Source organism: Triticum aestivum, chromosome 5A, assembly GCF_018294505.1.
Source record: "Triticum aestivum cultivar Chinese Spring chromosome 5A, IWGSC CS RefSeq v2.1, whole genome shotgun sequence".
Classification (NCBI taxonomy): domain Eukaryota; kingdom Viridiplantae; phylum Streptophyta; class Magnoliopsida; order Poales; family Poaceae; genus Triticum; species Triticum aestivum.
Window position 1 is genome coordinate 687,528,948 of NC_057806.1, and position 24,585 is coordinate 687,553,532.

Sequence of the window (24,585 nt, forward strand, 5' to 3'; positions counted from 1 at the left end):
TTGGAAAGCATAAAGTCCTATTTGAACAAGTGTTTTTCAATGAAGGACCTTGGAGAAGCTGCTTATATATTAGGCATCAAGATCTATAGAGATAGATCGAGACGCCTCATTGGTCTTTCACAGAGTACGTACCTTGACAAGATTTTGAAGAAGTTCAAAATGGATCAGTCAAAGAAGGGGTTCTTGCCTGTATTGCAAGGTACGAGATTGAGCTTGGCTCAATGCCCGACCACGGCAGAAGATAGAGAAAAGATGAGTGTCGTCCCCTATGCCTCGGCCATAGGGTCTATCATGTATGCTATGCTGTGTACCAGACCTGATGTAAACCTTGCCGTGAGTTTGGTAGGAAGGTACCAAAGTAATCCCGGCATGGAACACCGGACAGCGGTCAAAAATATCCTGAAGTACCTGAAAAGGACTAAGGAAATGTTTCTCGTTTATGGAGGTGACGAAGAGCTCGTCGTAAAGGGTTACGTCGATGCTAGCTTCGACACAGATCTGGATGACTCTAAGTCACAAACCGGATACGTGTATATTTTGAATGGTGGGGTAGTAAGCTGGTGCAGTTGCAAGCAAAGCGTTGTGGCGGGATCTACATGTGAAGCGGAGTACATGGCAGCCTCGGAGGCAGCACACGAAGCAGTCTGGGTGAAGGAGTTCATTACCGACCTAGGAGTCATACCCAATGCATTGGGCCCGATGACTCTCTTCTGTGACAACACTGGAGCTATTGGCCTTGCCAAGGAGCCCAGGTTTCACAGGAAGACCAGGCATATCAAGCGTCGCTTCAACTCCATTCGTGAAAGTGTTCAAAATGGAGACATAGAGATTTCTAAAGTACATACAGACCTGAATGTAGCAGATCCGTTGACTAAACCTCTCCCTAGAGCAAAACATGATCAACACCAGAATTCCATGGGTGTTCGATTCATCACAATGTAACTAGATGATTGACTCTAGTGCAAGTGGAAGACTATTGGAAATATGCCCTAGAGGCAATAATAAAATGATTATTATATTTCCTTGTTCATGATAATTGTCTATTATTCATGCTATAATTGTATTATCCGGAAATCTTAATACATGTGTGAATACATAGACCACAATGTGTCCCTAGTGAGCCTCTAGTAGACTAGCTCGTTGATCAACAGATAGTCATGGTTTCCTGGCTATTGACATGGGGATGTCATTGATAACGGGATCACATCATTAGGAGAATGATGTGATGGACAAGACCCAAACCTAAGCATGGCACAAAGATCGTGTAGTTCGTTTGCTGTAGCTTTTCTGGATGTCAAGTATCATTTCCTTAGACCATGGGATTGTGCAACTCCCGGATACCGTAGGAGTGCCTTGGGTGTGCCAAACGTCACAACGTAACTGGGTGACTATAAAGGTACATTATAGGTATCTCCGAAAGTGTCTGTTGGGTTGGCACGAATCGAGACTGGGATTTGTCACTCCGTATGATGGAGAGGTATCTCTGGGCCCACTCGGTAATGCATCATCATAATGAGCTCAATGTGATCAAGTGGTTGATCACGGGATCATGCATTACGGTACGAGTAAAGTGACTTGCCGGTAACGAGACTGAACAAGGTATTGGGATACCAACAATCGAGTCTCAGGCAAGTAACATATCGATAGACAAAGGGAATAGCGTACGGGATTGATTGAATCCTCGACATCGTGGTTCATCCGATGAGATCATCGAGGAGCATGTGGGAGCCAACATGGGTATCCAGATCCCGATGTTGGTTATTGATCAGAGAGTCGTCTCGGTCATGTCTGCTTGTCTCCCGAACCCGTAGGGTCTACACACTTAAGGTTCGGTGATGCTAGGGTTGTATAGATATGAGTATGCAGTAATCTGAAAGTTGTTCGGAGTCCCGGATGAGATCCTGGATGTCATGAGGAGTTCCGGAATTGTCCGGAGGTGAAGAATTATATATAGGAAGTGTAGTTTCGGCCATCGGGAAAGTTTCGGGGTCACCGGTATTGTACCGGGACCACCGGATGGGTCCCGGGGGTCCACCGGGTGGGGCCACCCATCCCGGAGGGCCCCATGGGCTGAAGTGGGGAGGGGAACCACCCCATAGTGGGCTGGTGCAGCCCCCCTTGGCCCCCCCCATTCGCCTAGGGTTGGGAACCCTAGGGAGGGGGCGCCTCCACTTGCCTTGGGGGGTACTCCACCCCCTTGGACGGCGCACCCTCCTAGGGGGCCTATATAAAGGGGGCAGGGAGGGCAGCCGCACCTCAAGCCTTGGCACCTCCCTCTCCCCTGCTACACCTCTCCCTCTCGCACAAGCTCGGCGAAGCCCTGCTGCGATCACTGCTGCATCCACCACCACGCCGTCGTGCTGCTGGATCTTCATCAACCTTTCCTTCCCCCTTGCTGGATCAAGAAGGAGGAGACGTCATCCGCTCCATACGTGTGTTGAACGCGGAGGTGCCGTCCGTTCGGCACTTGGTCATCGGTGATTTGGATCACGGCGAGTACGACTCCATCATCCCCGTTCTCTTGAACGCTTCCGCTCGCGATCTACAAGGGTATGCAGATGAACTCTCCTCTCGTTGCTAGTTGACTCCATAGATTGATCTTGGTGAAACGTAGGAATTTTTTTTGTTTTCTGCTACGATCCCCAACATGGTGAACCGTTATGTGATGAAGTTGGAGCATGATTTATTTATTCATTGTCTTACTTATGAGTGGCGGTCAGGGACGAGCGATGGTCTTTTCCTACCAATCTATCCCCCTAGGAGCATGCGCGTAGTACTTTGTTTTGATAACTAATAGATTTTTGAAATAAGTATGTGAGTTCTTTATGACTAATGTTGAGTCCATGGATTATACGCACTCTCACCCTTCCACCATTGCTAGCCTATCTAGTACCGCGCAACTTTCTCCAGTACCTTAAACCCACCATATACCTTCATCAAAACAGCCACCATACCTACCTATTATGGCATTTCCATAGCCATTCCGAGATATATTGCCATGCAACTTTCCACCGTTCCGTTTATTATGACACACTTCATCATTGTCATATTGCTTTGCATGATCATGTAGTTGACATCATATTTGTGGCAAAGACACCGTTCATAATTCTTTCATACATGTCACTCATGAGTCATTGCACATCTCGGTACACCACCGGAGGCATTCATATAGAGTCATATCTTGTTCTAAGTATCGAGTTGTAATTGTTGAGTTGTAAGAAAAATAAAAGTGTGATGATCATCATTATTAGAGCATTTTCCCAGTGAGGAAAGGATGATGGAGACTATGATTCCCCCATAAGTCGGGATGAGACTCCGGACAAAAATAAATAAATAAAAGAGGCCAAAGAAGCCCAAATAAAAAAAGAGAAAAAAAGAGGCCATAAAAAAAGAGAAATACCCAAATAAAAAAATGAGAGAAAAAGATAGAAGGGGCAATGCTACTATCCTTTTACCACACTTGTGCTTCAAAGTAGCACCATGATCTTCATGATAGAGAGTCTCCTATGTTGTCACTTTCATATACTGGTGGGAATCTTTCATTATAGAACTTGGCTTGTATATTCCAATGATGGGCTTCCTCAAAATGCCCTAGGTCTTCATGAGCAAGCGAGTTGGATGCACACCCACTAGTTTCTTTTGTTGAGCTTTCATACATTTATAGCTCTAGTGCATCCGTTGCATGACAATCCCTACTCACTCACATTGATATCTATTGATGGGCATCTCCATAGCCCGTTGATACGCCTAGTTGATGTGAAACTATCTTCTCCCTTTTTGTCTTCTCCACAACCACCCTTCTATTCCACCTATAGTGCTATATCCATGGCTCACGCTCATATATTGCGTGACGATTGAAAAAGTTTGAGAACATCAAAAGTATGAAACAATTGCTTGGCTTGTCATCGGGGTTGTGCATGATTTAAATATTTTGTGTGGTGAAGATGGAGCATAGCCAGACTATATGATTTTGTAGGGATAGCTTTCTTTGGCCATGTTATTTTGAGAAGACATGATTGCTTAGTTAGTATGCTTGAAGTATTATTATTTTTATGTCAATATTAAACTTTTGTCTTGAATCTTATGGATCTGAATATTCTTGCCACAATAAAGACTACACGGATAAATATGTTAGGTAGCATTCCATATCAAAAATTCTGTTTTTATCATTTACCTACTCGAGGACGAGCAGGAATTAAGCTTGGGGATGCTGATACGTCTCCAACGTATCTATAATTTTTGATTGTTCCATGCTATTATATTATCAACTTTGGATGTTTCTGAGCTTTATTATGCACTTTGATATTATTTTTGGGACAAACCTATTAACCCAGAGCCCAGTGCCAGTTTCTGTTTTTTTTGCCTATTTTAGGGTTTCGAAGAAAAGGAAAATCAAACGCAGTCCAAATGACCTGAAACTTCATGGAACTTATTTTTGGATCAGAAGAAGCCCAGAAGACTTGGAGTCTACGTAAGGGAAGCTTCAAAGAGGCTATGAGGTAGGGGGCGCGCCCACCCCCTTGGGCGCGCCCTCCACCCTCGTGGGCCCCTCGTGGCTCCCCTGACGTACTTCTTCCGCCTATATATCTCCATATACCCTAAAAACATCCGGGAGCACAATAGATCGGGAGTTCCGCCGCCAGAAGCCTCTGTAGCCACCGAAAGCCAATCTAGACCCGTTCCGGCACCCTGCCGGAGGGGGCAATCCCTCTTTGGTGGCCATCTTCATCATCCCAGTGCTCTCCATGACGAGGAGGGAGTAGTTCTCCCTCGGGGCTGAGGGTATGTACCAGTAGCTATGTGTTTGATCTCTCTCTCTCTCTCTCTCTCTCTCTCTCGTGTTCTTGATTTGGCACGATCTTGATGTATCGCGAGCTTTGCTATTATAGTTGGATCTTATGTTTCTCCTCCCCCTATACTCCCTTGTAATGAATTGAGTTTCCCCTTTGAAGTTATCTTATCGGATTGAGTCTTTAAAGATTTGAGAACACTTGATGAATGTCTTGCCGTGCGTATCTGTGGTGACAATGGGATACCACGTGATTCACTTGATGTATGTTTTGGTGATCAACTTGCGGGTTCCGCCCATGAACCTATGCATAGGGGTTGGCACACGTTTTCGTCGTGATTCTCCGGTAGAACTTTGGGGCACTCTTTGAGGTCCTTTGTGTTCGTTGAATAGATGAATCTGAGATTTTGTGATGCATATCATATAATCATACCCACGGATACTTGAGGTGACATTGGAGTATCTAGGTGACATTAGGGTTTTGGTTGATTTGTGTCTTAAGGTGTTATTCTAGTACGAACTCTAGGGCTGTTTGTGACACTTATATGAATAACCCAACAGATTGACTGGAAAGAATAACTTTGAGGTGGTTTCGTACCCTACCATAATCTCTTCGTTCGTTCTCCGCTATTAGTGACTTTGGAGTGACTCTTTGTTGCATGTTGAGGGATAGTTATGTGATCCAATTATGTTATCATTGTTGAGGGAACTTGCACTAGTGAAAGTATGAACCCTAGGCCTTGTTTACTATCATTGCAATACCGTTTACGCTCACTTTTATCATTAGTTATCTTGCTGTTTTTATATTTTCAGATTACAAATACCTTTATCTACCATCCATATACCACTTGTTTCACCATCTCTTCGCCGAACTAATGCACCTATACAATTTACCATTGTATTGGGTGTGTTGGGGACACAAGAGACTCTTTGTTATTTGATTGCAGGGTTGCTTGAGAGAGACCATCTTCATCCTACGCCTCCTACGGATTGATAAATCTTAGGTCATCCACTTGAGGGAAATTTGCTACTGTCCTACAAACCTCTACACTTGGAGGCCCAACAACGTCTACAAGAAGAAGGTTGTGTAGTAGACATCACACACTAAGCTAGTAGGATCACAAGCAACGCACAAATAATTGAAGGCCAACCAGACAAAGTTGCTCTACTTCAAAAAGGCTACAACTTGCACCGCTACAAATTAGGAGGCTTCATATGGTATTCACCATTACAACGATGATGCGTCGCACGTGCACCAGTGCCTTCACTGGCTCAGATCTGGCACGTGCTTTATGTAGGTGAGGAGCGGTAGCGGTCCTGCTCCATCAATCATCAGCGTCCCATGAGTAAAACTGAAAGAAACAAATGGCAGAAACAGTGTTATCACCTTGTGTCTCTAGCTCTTGTTCACTGACCCAAAGACCAGGTGCATGAAAACAACATATACTGGCGCAACTGCAGTAGTACACTGATCCAAAGAGGACAACCACAATCTATAAGCTACGGAGTTCACCATCCAACCTAAACCTCAAAGGCGAATTTCACTTCTAATCTGGCCGAGCAACACAATCAGTGGCCTTCTCCTCCTCCCCCCTTATATACGTGGGAGGGGGCAGCCTAAAGGGCACACAAGTTTCTCTTAGCCGTGTGCGGGCCCCCCTTCAGAGTTACACACCTCGGTCATATCGTCGTAGTGCTTAGGCGAAGCCCTGCGCTGGTAAACTTCATCATCACCGTCGCCACGCCGTCGTGCTGGCGGAACTCTCCTTCGGCCTCAACTGGATGAAGAGTTCAAGGGACGTCATCGAGCTGAACGTGTGCTGAACGCGGAGGTGTCGTACGTTCGGTACTTGGATCGGTTGGATCGCGAAGACGTTTGACTACATCAACAGTGTTACTAAACGCTTCCGCTTTCGGTCTGCGAGGGGCGAGGGTATGTGGACACACTCTCCTCTCGTTGCTATACATCTCCTAGATAGATTTTGCGTGATCGTAGGGAATTTTTTTAAATACTGTGTTCCCCAACAACCGGACCTGCCACCGGCCGTATTCCATGTCTGCGAGTTCAGACATGTGGAACGAGCCGACCTACTTCCGCTTGTGGGTCTCGCGGTCGGTAATTTCCGCCAGCCACATCCTCCACGACCGCTGATGGACGCCAAACTAGGTCCTCGTGGGCGGCCGTGCTGGAGGGAGGTCCGGGAAGGCCTCAACTTGGAGGAAGGACACGACGGCGGGCGGATCAGCCGAGCGGCGGCGACTTGAGGAAGCGGACAATGGCCTACGGGCGTGGTGGCGCGCATCCGCGTTGCGGATTGGCGGAGGGGACCGGTGGCCACCACGTCCAGCAATCGGGAGGAGTTAGGGCGGCGGATCAGGGTAGGGGTCGCGCAGGCGGTGGGGCGAGGGGCAGAAGAGGAGGCAGAGGAGAGAAAGCGAGGGTTAGGAAATTTTACTCGGCCGTCGTGAGCCGGAATAAATATAAGGAGAAGAATGGGGATGAAGTAAGAAAATTACTCTACTAACCCTTATAAGGGATCGGCTTGGTGCGATTTATAGGGAAAAAGTCAAATTTACTTTCTTATGACCGGATAAGGGATCAATTAGAAATGCCTTAAAAACAGTTTTGCTAAACCACATCTAGATGTGTCATAAGTCTATTTTCATAATATAATAATAATAAAGCACGGGTTGAGTCTCTTGGGTTTACCGTCGCGTCCTTTTTACAGAAAGGTCCCTGCCATTTTTAGTATTTAACCCGCAATCCTTTTTTAACCTGAGAAAAACGTTTCAATCTTAAAAAAACATGGGTTGTGCAGCGCCGAAGATGTAGGTAGGGGAGGTACCAGCCCACGCCGGCATGGAAGACCAGACGCGGCGGCATTCATTCTCCGGCCAGATCACGCCGGATTCCGGAATGGTTCAAGGGCGACCGGATCCATGCACGGGGAGGCGAGGCAGGCACTTGAGGCGGCGGCGCGTCTCGATGCACAGGAGGGTGGTGTGGCGGGACTTGCAGGGCATGGGGAGGCGCGGATCCAGGCGACGACAAGCAGGACAATGGGAAGGATATGTGGGGCGAGCTCGAGCTCATGCGGGTGGCCATGGCAGAGAAGAGAAAGGGAACGAGGAGAAGGACGGCAACGGATTGCCTCGGGGCGACGGCAGGACTCGCCAGCCTCGTACTCAACAGGGTAGAGGAGCACCATGGGAGGAGGGGAGCGGCAGGGAAGGAGGGGGGCTAGCGACGCTCGCCGCGGACCGTGGCAGAGCATGACTGCTTCGAGCAGAACGACGCAAGAAGGGAAACGGTAGGAGAAGAGGAGGAGCTCGCCGGAGAGGCGGCATCGGGCGTCGGCGTTTTGGGTGGGAGGTAAGCGCGCGAGGGCCGGCGACGGCCGAACCTCTCTCTCGTGTGTGTGTCTCTAGTGGCTGGGGATGAAGAGGAGGATGAGGGGGATCGAAAGAATGGGGATCTGGATCGAGCGAGGCTCTCCCTGGCGGCTAGTGATGGCTGGCGCTGCTCTCTCTCTCTTCCTTCAGTTTTTTTTTCTATTTCTGAAAAAACATAGATTTGAATAAAGAAAAGGAGGTCTCGGAGAAGAGTTTGGGCATGGGGTTATTTTACCTGGACTCAGAAAAATGATCTTGATCCATAAAATATAAATAGGCACGATTGAAAGTTTAAATTCAAACTCTACGGCTAGGTTTTATAAGTGTCCAAAAATATTAAGATTTTTGGTGGAACTTGGGAAAAAGATAGAAGAAATATCAGCAAAGTTTGGAGGTATACCTTGAAGTAGAAAAAGTCATGGGATTTTTGTAAAGGCTCAAAAGGAATTTGAAAAGGAAATTTAAATAAAATAGAAGGAAGGCTCAAATGATTTCCTCAAAATTTTCATAGTTTTCAATTTGGTCGTCCAGGATTTTTAGTATGTTATCCGGGTTAGCCAAATAGAGGATAGAGAGAGAAAGAGAGATCTGAGAGTTTGAGAGAGACACATGAGAGAGAATGGTACATGAGAAGTGAGAGAAACGTGGGAGATAGAGGCATAAAAAATATGTAAGAAAGAGGGAGAGATACGTATGTGAAAAGTTGAGGCATGCAAGATTTAAATCCAAAAAAAGTATGGTTACTCGCGTTCATATCCGTGGGAAAGATACCATCACAATCAAGAAAAACAAAGCAAACACCCATGCTCGGTGTGCCTACACGATGACCTGATCATATCGCACAGGTCATGCGGGGTCAATAGGATTCCTACGCCTCCCTGATTCATCGGATGTGGTATAGAAGCTGGCATGTAATACGTGAAATTTGTATAGCTAGGCGCACTACCGGGCATTGAAGGACGTGCTGGCTCTTGATTTATTTCTGCAGGCAGCGGCACACCATGAACTAACTGGAGGAGCCAAACTGGATTTGCAGGCTCCTGCAAAGTGCTAGCACCTAGAGATGTTCTTAATTTTCTTCTTGTAAATGTCATGAGGCATGAGCCACATCCGCTTCATAGAACATTAAAACAAAACATTGATCCCCATGTGGGTACACAAAACATTGTCCTTTTAATTTATTTTTTCAGTAGATGATTGTGGACCATGTTTTTTTTACTCCATGCCCTTTTGTTGTACTAATTTTTTGGGCGATGCCACATACAAGTTATATTGCTATACTGAAGTGTTGATAGTACTAGTAGAGTGCCCGTGCGTTGCCACGGGCCTTAAAAAATCAAGAACGTTTTGTCGATATTATTATCAGTATTCGATATTGGGTTATTCATTACATTACTATGCCTTCCTACTCATTGCAGGTTAGTTGTTACTAATTGCATATCGAATTTCACATGTATAGAAAAGATAGCTGATAACATACAAAAAATATTGAGATCCACTTTACTTACAATGTAATTCGGTAACATATAGGATCAGATCTAATGCACAAAACACAAAAACATAGAACTCTTTATTATGCATTACAAATGATAGGTGGCACATGGATGCCCTTCTATGCTTAAGATTAATCATCTCATGAAAGCATGTCTGTTGTTATTATCCATTAATTAAATATATGACACATGTAGGATTTTGTTCCCTTATTTCAAGATTCTACAATCAGAATTCCCTAGCAAACTTTTACACATGAAATTTGGCACTTGAAACCGTACAGGTTACTACATATACCTCCTACCATTTACAAACCATGGAAACACAAAATATTTCAACACTTTCCCATCTACTATTCATAGCTTGGACATGCCCCATCTACTTTTCTTGGCTCAAAAGGACTGAGGCCCCTCCAACTGCACTCAACTTCTAGGATATCTCTTCTTTGAAGGCCATGAAAACAATCATCCGGTAAGATCGTTTGTGATCATAAATGGCATTTATAATTACTTGATATTTTCATATACATTATCTAAATAGTAAAGTTTATAAATGCAGTACTTTAAAAGAACTAATGCTACTGGTATCCATAGCTAGAATACATAAATACAAATAATTAGAGGCATGAAACTCTAACATTAGATAGACCCATGTAAATTGCATACATGTAACCCTTACAAACTCCGTGTCTAATATATTTTGTAGTAGGCTTTTAACCTATTCAGCAAGTCAAACTCTGGGAATGAAATTATGTCTTGGGTCTCGCTTAACCTATTCAGCAAGCTACCATCGACCATATTGCAGTCCATATGAAAAAGAGACAAACATCATATTCTGCTGAAAAACAACAATGTGAAGTTTATGGATATATGATATTCTCATTGCCATTAATGTCACTAAATTTATTGATCCATAAAAACCATGTAAGTGCAAAAGAAAAAGAATCTGAGTTGAGGGGAATAAGGAAGGATCAAACGAAAGAATGAATGGATCGCGCACATACCGTTCATAAGTTCTTCTCTGGATGGAAATGGAAACCAATATGTGCCGCTGCAGCATCCTTCTTGTCGGCTCCGAGGAACCCCATTTGGCCATTTCCTCCGGTACCGCCCGCAACATCTTCTATAACATCTCCGCTTCCACCACTGACATCTTCTCCGCCAGCTCATTCACGAAGCCCTATCCACCATGTTTCACTTCATATTACATTATTCTCATGTATCACACATACTACAATTCAACCATGCATATAGTCAGCGGGCAACAAGGTACAAATATGTTCTTCTTTCATCAGTTGTTATGTTTGTCTACCTCAGGCCTGTAGAAAATACGGTTTTGTTAGCCTGCACTACTACACTGATCTTTTGAAATGATAAATTTTAGAACTATGTCAAGAGTACTAAATTGTAGAAAAAAAGATGAACAACTTCAACTTTAGCTTCACAGAAATTTCCTCAATAAGTAGGAATAAAACAACGGATCTCAGCTACCTTTCATAAGCCATGAAAATATGTAGAAACTTTATTTTCTCAACCGAAATAACACAACGGTACATTGAAATGGAAAAGGAAGCACATAAATTACCTTCCTCGTGTAGTAGAGAAAGACCATCAATGAATAGTCTCAATAAATCTTCTGGATGTTTCAGTCTTCGGACATAATATTTAGTTCAGAGATGAAATCCCCGTGTAGTAAGGTATGTTGTGTACGCCGGCAATGTCGCCGGAGAGGCGTGCCCCAGGAGTGGCACTGCAGATGCACACCTTCCGCCCCCGTCCCTCGCCACGCAACAGAGAAGCGCCACTGCAGCTCGCCCGCCACCGGCAGGGAACAACAAGGTGCGGCGCCGCAGACCATGCCTTGTACCCCCGTCCCTTGCTCTGCAAGGCAGCCCGTCATCAGGATCGACACCATCTTTAATGTAATCTTTTCCAATACAAACCGCATCTTTAAAATACAGCAACGCAACACATTTACAGACCAAAGTACTATAAAGTGATATTTTCAGATTAAAAGTTTGGCTTTGCTAATTTCAGTATGTACATAGAACAAAGCCTTTAACAGAAAAACATCAATGGATTTAAGATGGTGACAAGATTCTGGATAGTTGGCCTCACTGGATATAAGAGGAGTTCGGTTGTGCTCGATGCGGATATGATAGTAAGATAGCGAATAAATCACAATTTTATTTCAGGTATGAATTATTAGGAATTGGATGCCACCTTAGAATTAACATATTGCATTTATATTTGTAACATCTAATTGCAGGTTGGTCATCAAGTGGCTCAAGCTGTATGGTGTAGTTACAGATATACAAAGATCACGATAATGAGTAAACATACAGTCTGCATTTATTCTGAAAGACATGCCTCTGGACATAACAAATTGAGTCTCGAGGAAAACATACCATAATGCTCGATAATCAGTATACATGAATTTTCATAGCTTTGAGTTCGTCTCCAGGATAAGCTTTGCCACGTCCAGTTCACATGTAAGCTGAGCAGCCCATCGACACGCCCAGAGTTCAGCAAATTCAGGGTCCATGGTGAAGGAGAAAAAATGGCATGTGCCCCCGCCTGGGAAAAATGTTATTAAAACCAATCAGTAGTTAAATGATTAGGATAGTGGTGGTACTGACCATGTGTGAGTGCATGTGTGTATGGATGATGTGCTTACTGTTATCCATATTTCTTTAAACTTCTATCAATACACAGAAATTCAAATACAAACCCATCAAAAAATCTGGAGTTCGTGGGCTATTCTCATTCCCTGCCGGTCGGTTTTTCACGGGGAGTACTAATGCACAGTTCCTAATATCTCAACGTTCCAACCTTGTAGACATGAACCTTATTGTTAACTTCTCCCCCAGTTCCAAGTTAATTGAAATCCAAAGCAAAACAAAATTATGTACAATGCCTAGCTTTGCTACTTAAGACCTATATAGAATAGTAGACAAAATATTTGATTTAGAATAGTTCAGAATTACAAGATCTTACACAAAGTAAATATAATTCTTTGTGTAGTCAAACTATTTGATTCAAAATTACAAGATCTTAGCTAGGCATTTAATTACAGAACCAACCTGGTTGTGTTGACTATTACTCCCTCCGTACGAAAGTATAAGATATTTTTGCAGTTCAATTGAACTGAGAAAAACGTCTTATATTTTGGTACAGAGGAGTATATCTGATCACTTTTGCAACCAAGATCTTCCTGATATACTTTTGCAACCAAGATCTGCCAGATATAAGCAGGCACACTTTAAACCAGATTCGCACACCAAATGAAACAACCATTTCTCCCTTTTTCATTCTTCTAGAAATCTAGCAATGGAATTATGATATAAACTGCTCTGTTACCTTTAGATGTAGGGTCCTCCTTGAATTAACTACAAAAAACGACAAGAGAAAATAATTAGATTTTTAGTACGTGTCATCTCCAAACCTACATAAAGAATGAAAATTATTAATTGTACCCAAGAAAAATGTGTGAACATCCTGAATAGTAAACTAAGTAGTAATTAACTATAAATCTAACACCTGGAAGGGTCCTGTTATATAAAAAGTTGCACTCTTATAAAATGAGAACAGATGGGAGCGGGTTTCACATTACATATTTCAGTGGCACGATAATTGTGCAGCGAACTGAAACTCTAAGTAGGTAACTGGGCAAAGAGTGCATGAAATAAGAAAGGCACATGGCCTTCATTAGTATTCATTGCATATGCAAGATCCAACATTAGTCAAGTATTTGCATTACGAATTAGGAAGGGTGGTGAGAATCATGTTTATACCTACGCACAAACATGCTTGTAGAAAGATAATATCCCTATAATCGTGGTTATCTTTAGTTGAACAGAATGAACATGCATGTAAGCATTTAACAGGGTAAGGTTAAATCACTATGTGTTCTCAGATTCCTCCATTCACTAAAGCATATCCAACGCATCATTACCATGAAACAGAAGGAAAGAAACACTAAACTTTACATCAAGCATGAAAATGAATAAAACCAGTGGGAGGGGGACGAATAAAAAATCGACGAAAAAAACCGACGAAACTGGGAGGTGGGATCGTTACTGCGGGGGAATTGGGAGGTGGGAGGCAGGACGAGAAAAAACCAGGGGAGGGGGACATATATTGTTTTCTCAGATGCTCCGACTAACTTAGACTGTCGGCAGATTATCAGAAGTCTGTGAAGTATCATATCGTCAAACCTGGGTAAATATCTAACTATGGAGCTCCCACTTTTATAAACAAATGTGAAACTGCTGCAGTTCCCACTTACGTAACGAGGATCATAAGATAAATGTCCACAGGGGACGGGACAAGAGACACCAACCTTGGAAGGGCACCATTTTTCTGCAAGCGCAATGGATATCCAACCATTGCCACATCCCAGCTGTGCGACGATCTTATTCCTGAAAATGGAATCTGGATCTGGATGATGATTTATGCCCTCGTAGAGAGTGATGGACCTATCTCCGGGGCCGAAAATGCTAGGTATGTCCATCATTATTAGCTTCCTTCTTTGCTGGGATCCTAAAAGCATTCGATAAATTCTTATGCAACCAGAACCAAAATCACAAATATTGAAAGTTCACACATGAATAATGACACCTGACCTGAGATAGCGGACGGGACAAGAGACACCAACCTTGGAAGGGCACCATTTTTCTGCAAGCGCAATGGATATCCAACCATTGCCACATCCCAGCTGTGCGACGGTCTTATTCCTGAAAATGGAATCTGGATCTGGATGATGATTTATGCCCTCGTAGAGAGTAATGGACCTATGTCCGGGGCCGAAAATGCTAGGTATGTCCATCATTATTAGCTTCCTTCTTTGCTGGGATCCTAAAAGCATTCGATAAATTCTTATGCAACCAGAACCAAAATCACAAATATTGAAAGTTCACACATGAATAATGATGCTTAGAGGCCATGGAAACTATTGTGAAACAACAACCCGTACTACACACGCATGTAATAAAATACTCCTCTAAATAAATCGCTTGATCAATGCCCTACTGTATTCTGATCTCATATGAATTTTCCTTGACCCTTTCTGATTATGGATTTTTTAGAAGCTATCTCAGGTCAGGTGCTTAGGACAAGAAACCTCGAGCCTGCTTTTGGTTCACTTTGTCATCCGCGTTTTTTTACCTAGTAATAATAGATGTTTTTCCTTTGTTCCCTATTGAGAAATGCATATGCATAATGAATTCCATTAGAGGGCTGTTAGGAATCAGATGCCCTAAGAAACTCACAGAAAGTAAAATTTTGAAGCAAACCTAACAGCTGAACCGCGGCCGAGTAAAATATGTCAAGACATATTCCAAATTTACGCAAACCAATTTCAAAGTTCAGTAACAAACAAGTACTACTACCAATTGCAGACCAAGGTTTATACATATATGTGTAGTTTGCTAGCTATAATAATCTGAAAATTTAGTGCCTTGTAGCAAAGCAGCCCTGCCCACCTCCTATCATTTAACACCCTTTATATTTCCCCCTCAAGCCATTAACTAAGCAGCTGGCCTAGCACGTAAAAGGCCATCAGACCAGAACTGCAATTCCCCCGATTGATCAATGGGTTCCAGAGTGAGCAACAATTTTTTTCTCTATAGCTCGAGCATACGCACATGGCTGGGTACCCCTCAAAAGAAAAATGTGCGTGTCTAGTGGAGTTTTTTTTCTTTTACTCTTTACACCCCAATTCAGGATCCTACATATGCCGCTGCCTCCATAGAGCAGAGGGAAACATCGGCAATAAGCCAATAACCCCAGCTGAAGCAGAACCAACCAGATAGATCAAAGTCTTGTGCAATACTGAAGAAACCCTTTGCCCCTTCGCTCTTTCAGGAGAACACCAAAAACGGAAGAGATGCCACAGTAGATGTGGATTTTCTACCAAAACTAATGTACAGAAACATAAAACATTCCAATAAAAAAGGGACTACAACATTAACCAACCGACTTATCACCTAAAATAGTCTGCCCTTTCCTAGTGTGGCCAAAAGATTTAAATACACCCGCAAAGTAGCCGCTGAGCTACAAAGTTCAGACTATTCAAACCGAAAGAAAGTGTATGCTATTTGTTGAACCAATTACAAATTTACAAGCTCTTTCAGTGAGGTGGAATGACAAATCAGAACATAAGAAAAGTCTACGACTGTACTACCTCATAAAATACATCTTTTATTATTGGGAAAGGACTATTGTCTTTAAATCTGAGTTCATTAAATAGAAATCTGAGTACTTAATAAGATGGCAGAAATGTATCTAGCCTATAATAGACACGAGGGGTAAAATAACATTTGAAAACCTCAGCCCATTGGCCCACAGGTTATGTGCTATGCCCTCCAATAGGTAGAAACAGATAATTACATGACGAGTTAAGTTAAACTATAAATGACACAATTTATGAACAAAACAAGATGACTTCTGATTGAAAATATGTAAACTGGACAAATTGATTTTACAATTTGAGAGTTTAGCTATGCCCAGAACAAATAAATACGGGAACAATATCAAACTGAATACACTATGCTTTTGCCCTGCATTAGGAAACTTAATCTGTTTAAATTCAGCTAATGTAATTTATTACAAATGAAACTTGACACACATGCATGTACCATATGGCTACGAATAACAGTGACTTTTCTAAAAGAAAGAACAGGGAATTAAAATAACCATACACCCTTTTTTCGGGAGATAACCATAGACCTTAGTTTGCTCTGGTTTCACCGAACCCCGTCCTTTGACTGCAAGAAAGTAGGAATAAGCGGGAGGCCCTGCACCTGTTCAACAGGCAAAGAGGCCTCACCTCTCGATCACATCCCACAGTGAACAGCCATGGGACAACTTGTGGACATACAGGTCGCCGACCTTGACCTTCAACCCTGCAACACAAGAACACCAATCAGGGTGAGTGAGGACGAGGATGGCAGGTCAGGGACGGGAAGGAGAAGAGGGCAAGGATGGCCACCAGCACCTTCAGTTATTGAAATCACGAGATAGATGCGTTGGGAGGAGCAGAGAGGCGAACCAGAAGTGAAGCGGCAGAGATGACCTTGTGCGGCTTACAAATCTTGAGCTACAAATGGCATGGCGATGCAGCCGTCAGCCCCTTTTCAGTGCTCGGCCGAAGAAAACGGCTGTGTCACGTCGCAGGCACCCTGATCTACATGATCAATGCAGTGACGGCGTCCAGGTTATGTCGACGTGCCTACACGGTCGAGGGAGGCGACACAGGAGGAAGGGGAGGCATCGTCGGGCAGTGGGGAGGATGGGGGGCCGACCTTGTAGGACGACGTCGTGGATGCGGAGGTTGAAGGCGTGGAAGCATTCCTCCTGCCCGGCGGCGGGGTCGTCGGCGAGGCGGCGACCGGTTATGGGGGCGAGAGGTGGCCGGCGATGGGGGAGGGAGGCAGCCAACGCACTGGCGGCGGCGGATGCTAGTGCAGGAGGGAGGGTGAGATGCGTGAATCGGGGAAGCAGGGGCGGCGGCGGCGGAGGAGCAAGAGATGGGGGCAGCGCCGCATCGGGAGGAGAGGGGAAGAGAGCGGTCGCACGAGGGGTGGATCGAGCGGAGGGTTTTTCCTGGTTAACCTACGAAATTTCGTAGATTTTTTTAGGACGAAAAAACCAATAAAGGTGGGACGAAAATTGACCGGCGGAGGCTACCAACTGCTCCATTAGGAATAGAGATATGTAGCAATAGAATGTCGGGATGGTAGCTCTAGCCTCTGCCAACATTATGAAAATTGTAGCAACCTTTATAATAATATTAAATGTTTTTGGATGGTTCTTTTTCCTGAGCGGCTACTCCCGTCCACGGCTTCCTTGATTTCAGGATCTGCTTCTTCCCTACATCTGCCCACGAGGCCAAGGAGGCACAGCGGTGGCCACTAGCAGCGCGAGAAGGAGCGTCCATTAAGGCAGGATGGTGTGCATGTTACTCTTTTTTTCTAAGCTCAGGTTTCTCTTTCTTGCATGAGTTATATTCTTAAATATTGATTTGATTTGTAGGATTTACATTAGTTGGCGCAATCTGATTAACTTGAATTGTTTTATGATGGTCATTATAATTTTTGTGAATTTTTATTGTTCGCTTGTTGCAATGCACGCGCACTTTTAAACTAGTATTACATATACATGGCTCGGTCCCCACGTCGCCTAACTTAGGCAACACGGGCGGCAGTCACCCGCCACCGGTCCCCCCTCTAGCGCCTACCCTCACCGTCGCCTCCGCCGCCACCGGGCGAAGCTCGCGTAGCAGCGGCGCCGGCGGGGTGTCCCCTTGTTGCGCGACTCTTCTCTTGCGGGGTCCCGCAACTTGCAGCCTGGTCTCTTGGCGGCTGGCGGCGCGCCTCCTATCGACGGATCCGACGTCTTCTCTCCTTCCCGTGGCTCCTCCCAGTGCCGATTCCGGCGGTTCCCTCATGTGGCTCCACGTAGTGGCTGATCTGGCGGCGTCTCCCTCCCGTCTGCGTCACCGCGTCTCCCGCGGGTGTTCCCCGCCTTCGTCATCGGCGTTGCCCGCCGCGACGCGTCAACTCCCTCCCCCTGCTGCGTTCCACCACGTCCGGCCACCCACCCCTGCCCTCCGGCTGTCCGGCGTCTTCCCGGCGACGGAGCTCGTCTCGGCCATGTCTCGTCCTCTCAGGCTGGCCGTGGTGGTGCGTCCCTAGCCTCCTGCTGTCCGGCGTCCTCCCGGCAGTGGAGCCTCATCCCGGCCATGCCTCGTGCTCTCGGGCTAGCCGTGGTGTGCTGATGGCAGCATATTCGTGCCTCCCTGGCCATTTCTGGCCTGCGGTGGTTCTCGGCGGTGGAGCGTCCGGCGGCGCCCGATGTCACCTTTCTTGGTGATGGGCGTGGCTCTTCTTACGATGGTTGTGGTCCTGGCTTGCTGTTGGTTGCTATGTCTTCAAATTCTGATCCAACGGTTCTTGGGATTGTTCGGACTTTGGCCGGGGCGAAAGCTCTACTCCGTTTGCCGATGCTGGCGGCGGCGACACCTGCAGGTGTCGTCCCCTTCTTGGAGGCGCTGACATGGCCTCTTCTCCGTGTCCCTACTCGAGTACCGGGGGAAACCCTTGGTTTGGTTCTCCAGATCGGACAGCGGCGGCGTCTCGACGTCGTACCCTTCATGAAGGCGCTGTTTTGGTTGCTCGCAATGTGTTTGGTGTTGAATTTGAAGATATTGGACGTTTTGTTGGTTTGGGCTGCTCCCAATGGTGTGGTCATGTAGGGCGCAATGTACGACCTCAACGATGCTCTATCCATGGCTTCTCCTTCCTGTCCGACCAGGTCCTGCACCCCACTTGCCGATCCTCTAGGAGTATAGGTGGGGTACGTTGATCCGGCTTGTCATGGAGTCGTGGCCGTGCGATGGTGGTGCCCGGCGATAGTCGTGACATTTTCTAGATATCATGTATCTCATCTCTTTGCCTTGCCGGCTGGAGTTCGAGGTAGGAGAGTTTTCTGCTGAGTTGGGTTCCTCTTTGCTTTTCCCACAGCTTGTGTGGTGCCTCTTTCTTTTCTCATGTATGTCATCTTTTTTTCTCTTTTACTATCAATGAAATGATATGCAAGCTTTGCGTATTCGCAAAAAATAAGTATTACATATCTAGACCCTATGTTATTGATCTTATGCAGAGATTCGTGTGGGTATTTATTTATTTTTATTATTATTTTCTTTTTTGTTTATGATTGATTGAGTTTCTTAGACATGCAATAATTATGACACACATCTAGACAAACCCCATTCGAAGGCGATGTCAACCAGATCGCAACAGAAGATTTACATGAAGGCGATGTCAACATGATCGCAACAGAAGATTTAAACAGCCTGGAGCTAGCCCTGAAGGTGGAGGACTACTCCGTCTCCTCTCACGTTCGATCGTTATTAAGTAAGTACAAGTAGCGGGAAGAAGCAGCAGGCCAGCAGCGGCGAGCACGCGACGACTCTCGCTGACGCAGAAGGCCGTGCTGCGGGAACGACGGTGGAAGCATGGAGACGACGACGACTCCTCTCCTGACGCAATACAAGATGGGCAGCTTCAACCTTGCGCACAGGTCAGTTAACTTATTTCTTCGGTTGTTAGTGCTCGCTGGCCCCAGTATGCCATGCCATTCCGGTCTCCCATCGTTCCTTGAGAATCATCCATCTTCGGTACTAGTAGTTCTTACTTGACGCGGCCATGAACAACACATCGCAGGGTTGTCCTTGCTCCACTGTCGCGGTGTAGGTCGTACGGGAACCTCGCCCAGCCGCACAACGCGGTGTACTACGCGCAGAGGGCTGCGCCGGGCGCCCTCCTCGTCGCCGAGGCCTGCGCCGTGTCCGAGGCCGCGCGGGGCTACCCGCACGTCCCCGGCCTGTGGAGCCCGGAGCAGGTGGAGGCGTGGAAGCCGGTGGTCGACGCCGTACACGCCAAGGGCGCCGTCTTCTTCTGCCAGATATGGCACACGGGCCGCGTCTCGCCCACCGGTAGAACATTATCCTCGTACCTTTTTCTTTTCAAAGGATTATTCTCGTACCTATCGTGTTCGTTTTCGAATGGATGAATCAAAGTGTCAAGTCTCAATCATGTTGCATACAGAGTTCCAGCCTAATGGGCAAGCTCCGGTGTCGAGCACGGATAAGCAGGTGACGCCTGAGGTCTTCCATGACGGTAGTGTCCTGGAGTTCGCGGCCCCTCGAAGGCTGGAGACGGAGGAGATACCCCACATCGTCAACGACTTCCGGATCGCCGCTAGGAACGCCATGAGAGCTGGTAATGAATGATCAACCATGCATGTCCTCCTCATCTTTGCTATGTACGTAGTCTGCGGCGCTGATCATCATCGGTGGTCGAAGGGTTCGACGGCGTGGAGATCCACGCGGGCAACGGTTACCTGATCGACCAGTTCATGAAGGACGGCGTCAACGACCGGACTGACGCCTACGGCGGCGGCCTGGACAACCGCTGCCGCTTCGCCGCGGAGGTGATCGCGGCCGTGTGCCACGAGGCCGGCGCGGGCCGCGTCGGCGTGCGCCTCTCCCCGTTCGCCGACTACGTCGACTGCGTGGACTCCGATCCGGAGGCGCTCGGGCTGCACGTGATCGGCGTCATGAACGGGCTCGGCGTCCTCTACTGCCACATGATCGAGCCGCGGATGTGCGTCAACGAGCGGATGATCCCGCGCCGCCTGCTGCCGTTCAGGAGGGCGTTCAGGGGGACCTTCATGGTGAACGGCGGGTACGACCGGGAGGAAGGGGACAAGGCCGTCGTCGAAGGCTACGCTGATCTTGTGGCGTACGGGCGGCTCTTCCTGGCCAGCCCCGACCTGCCGGAGAGGTTCGGGAGGAACGCAGTTCTGAATAAGTATGACAGGAGCACGTTCTACACCTCTGATCCTGTTGTTGGCTACACCGACTACCCTTTTCTTGATCCGGAGGATTAGCTAACGTAGCTAACTGGTTGGTTCACTGTTGTCGTGCTTTTTTTTTGTTGAACTTATTACTGTTGTCGTGCTTGGGACTTGGGAGTTCTACCATCATCGTTGATTAAGAAGTAACTCAAAGCTCACGCTGGACCTTGCATAGCACACAAAATCAGGCTAGGAGATGGGGAATATTTTTTATGGGCCGCTGCTACGAATCATGATTTCCTAAAGAAATCAGAAATCATCCGGCTAGTCAACCGACAGATCTGTGCATAGTTGACCGTCCGATCGCAGCAATGCCACCTAGCAGTAAAAGCGTGCAACAATTTCAATGCAGCACCAATGAAAACCCGGCCAAGCTCCAATGCAGCTCTCATGGCGGACCACACGACATGATAAAAGCTGCAACGCAGCACCGCCGGCGTCCGGCGAAGTTCCATTGCAGCATCGACTATGCTTCCGGCGGCCCGGCGAAGTTCCATTGCAGCGTCGACTATGCTTACACAAAAAAAGTGCCAACTTGCAGATACCTTATACCAAAAGGCCAAAACTTAACTAAATTTGAGTTTTTGACCCTTAAAACTTGCCCATTATCTATCTTATATTTTTTTTTGATAAATGGAGCATTATTACTTAAAGGTTTAAGCATTACACCTGGCCTCTACAAAACTAAGATGCGCAGCGCAACAACCAAGTCCAAGATCCAAATAAAATAAAAGACGGAATACAAGTAATCATGACTATGTAATGCCTAAGACGTAGGAGGGCCAATCCGAAGATCATGTTGCCATCCATTTCGGGTAAAAGTATCCTTCATCGTGGCCTCCAAGTGTGTACACACGTCTGTAAACAGGTCCCTATTCTCCACATGTTGTAGAGACGACCATAAACTGAGTGTTCCCGTACGTCGGTAGATAACCTGCAGAAGGGAAGAACTTTCATCTCTCTTATATTTGGTTCGCGGCAACGCGAGTGAGTGAAACTCCAGCCCACCCCACTGTTGGGGAACGTAGTAATTTCAAAAAAATTCCTGCGCACACGCAAGATCATGGTGATGCATAGCAACGAGAGGGGAGAGTGTCGTCCACGTACCCTCGTAGACCGTTAAGCGGAATCGTTATAACAACGCGGTTGATGTAGTCGTACGTCTTCACGATCGACCGATCCTCAGCACCGAACGTACGGCACCTCCGCGTTCAGCACACGTTCAGCTCGGTGACGTCCCGCGAACTCACGATCCAGTAGAGCTCGAGGAAGAGTTTCGTCAGCACGACAGCGTGGTGACGATGTTGATGATGCTACTGATGCAGGGCTTCGCCTAAGCACCACTACGATATGACCGAGGTGGATTATGGTGGAGGGGGGCACCGCACACGGCTAAGAGATCAACAGATCAATTGTTGTGTCTATGGGGTGCCCCCTGCGCCCGTATATAAAGCAGATAGGGGGGAGGCGGCCGGCCAAGGAGAAGGGCGTGCCAAGGGGGGAGTCCTACTCCCACCGAGAGTAGGACTCCCTCTTCTCCTAGTTGGAGTAGGACAGGAGAAGGAAGGGAGAGAGGAAGAGAAGGAAAGGGGGGCGCCGCCCTCCTCCTTGTCCAATTCAGACTAGAGGGGGAGGGGGCGCGCGGCTGCCCTTGGCCGCCCCTCCTCTTCTCCCACTAAGGCCCATTAGGCCCAATATACTCCCCGAGGGGTTCCGGTAACCCTCCGGTACTCAGGTAAATGTTTGAAACCTCCCGAAACACTTCTGGTGTTTGAACATAGTCATCCAATATATCGATCTTTATGTCTCGACCATTTCGAGACTCCTTGTCATGTCTGTGATCATATCCGGGACTCCGAACTACCTTCGGTACATCAAAACACAAAAACTCATAATACCAATCGTCACAAAACTTTAAGCGTGCGGACCCTACGGGTTCGAGAACTATGTAGACATGACCGAGACATGTCTCCGGTCAATAACCAATAGCGGAACCTGGATGCTCATATTGGTTCCTACATATTCTACGAAGATCTTTATCGGTCAAACCGTATAACAATATACGTTATTCCCTTTGTCATCGGTATGTTACTTGTCCGAGATTTGATCGTAGGTATCTCAATACCTAGTTCAATCTCGTTACCGGCAAGTCTCTTTACTCGTTCCATAATGCAACATCCCGCAACTAACTCAATAGTCTCATTGCTTGCAAGGCTTATAGTGATGTGCAGTACCGAGAGGGCCCAGAGATACCTCTCCGATAATCGGAGTGACAAATCCTAATATTGATCTATGCCAACTCAACAAGTACCATCGGAGACACCTGTAGAGTACCTTTATAGTCACCCAGTTACGTTGTGACGTTTGGTAGCACACAAAGTGTTCCTCCGGTAATCGGGAGTTGCATAATCTCAGTCATAGGAACATGTATAAGTCATGAAGAGAGCAATAGCAGTAAACTAAAACGATCAAGTGCTAAGATAACGGAATGGGTCAAGTCAACCACATCATTCTTCTAATGATGTGATCCCGTTTATCAAATGACAGCTCATGTCTATGGTTAGGAAACATAACCATCTTTGATCAATGAGCTAGTCAAGTAGAGGCATACTAGTGACACTATGTTTGTCTATGTATTCAAACATGTATTATGTTTCCGGTTAATACAATTCTAGCATGAATAATAAACATTTATCATGAAATAAGGAAATAAATAATAACTTTATTATTGCCTCTAGGGCATATTTCCTTCAGTCTCCCACTTGCAGTAGAGTCAATAATCTAGAATACACAGTAATGATTCTAACACCCATGGAGCCTTGGTGCTGATCATGTTTTGCTCGTGAGAGAGGCTTAGTCAATGGGTCTACAACATTCAGATCCGTATGTGATACGTCTCCAACATATCTATAATTTTTGATTGCTCCATGCTATATTATCTTCTGTTTTGGACATTATTGGGCTTTATTATCCACTTTTATATTATTTTTGGGACTAACCTATTAACCGGAGGCCCAGCCCAGAATTGCTGTTTTTTTGCCTATTTTAGGGTTTCGAAGAAAAGGAATATCAAACGGAGTCCAAACGGAATGAAACCTTCGGGAACGTGATTTTTGGAAAGAACAAGATCCAGGAGACTTGAACCCTACGTCAAGCAACCAACAGGGAGGCCATGAGGTAGGGGGGTGCGCCTACCCCCCCCCCAGGCGCGCCCTCCATCCTTGTGGGCCCCTTGTTGCTCCACCGACGTACTTCTTCCTCCTATATATACCTACGTACCCCCAAACGATCAGATACGGAGCCAAAACCCTAATTCCAGCGCCATAACTTTCTGTATCCACGAGATCCCATCTTGGGGCCTGTTCCGGAGCTCTGCCGGAGGGGGCATCGATCACGGAGGGCTTCTACATCAACACCATAGCCTCTCCGATGAAGTGTGAGTAGTTTACCTCAGACCTTCAGGTCCATAGTTATTAGCTAGATGGCTTCTTC

General features: G+C 46.1%; 1 protein-coding gene and 1 long non-coding RNA gene across 15 annotated transcripts; one reads left to right on the forward strand and one right to left on the reverse strand.

Annotated features, from left to right (window-relative positions):
• Positions 1-9,737: 9,737 nt before the first annotated feature.
• Positions 9,738-17,266, reverse strand: LOC123106010 (uncharacterized). 14 transcript variants are annotated; one of them, XR_006451164.1, is made up of 10 exons: positions 16,724-17,266; positions 14,298-16,577; positions 14,015-14,214; positions 13,033-13,061; positions 12,756-12,910; positions 12,081-12,249; positions 11,258-11,553; positions 10,985-10,991; positions 10,677-10,903; positions 9,738-10,116 (listed from the first exon to the last, which is right to left on the reverse strand). It is a non-coding gene; the product is annotated as an uncharacterized lncRNA (long non-coding RNA). The 14 variants fall into 14 exon arrangements; XR_006451163.1 differs by lacking the exon at positions 10,985-10,991 and having other exon boundaries at positions 10,677-10,852; positions 16,724-16,771; positions 16,977-17,265; XR_006451162.1 differs by lacking the exon at positions 10,985-10,991 and having other exon boundaries at positions 10,677-10,852; positions 16,670-16,771; positions 16,977-17,265.
• A 1,675-nt stretch (positions 17,267-18,941) lies between these two features.
• LOC123106009 (12-oxophytodienoate reductase 1) lies at positions 18,942-21,265 on the forward strand. Its single transcript, XM_044528205.1, has 4 exons — positions 18,942-19,755; positions 19,899-20,170; positions 20,283-20,456; positions 20,540-21,265. The coding sequence occupies exons 1-4, from the start codon at positions 19,691-19,693 to the stop codon at positions 21,124-21,126; spliced, it is 1,098 nt and encodes a 365-aa protein (XP_044384140.1). The 5' UTR covers positions 18,942-19,690; the 3' UTR covers positions 21,127-21,265.
• Positions 21,266-24,585: the final 3,320 nt, after the last annotated feature.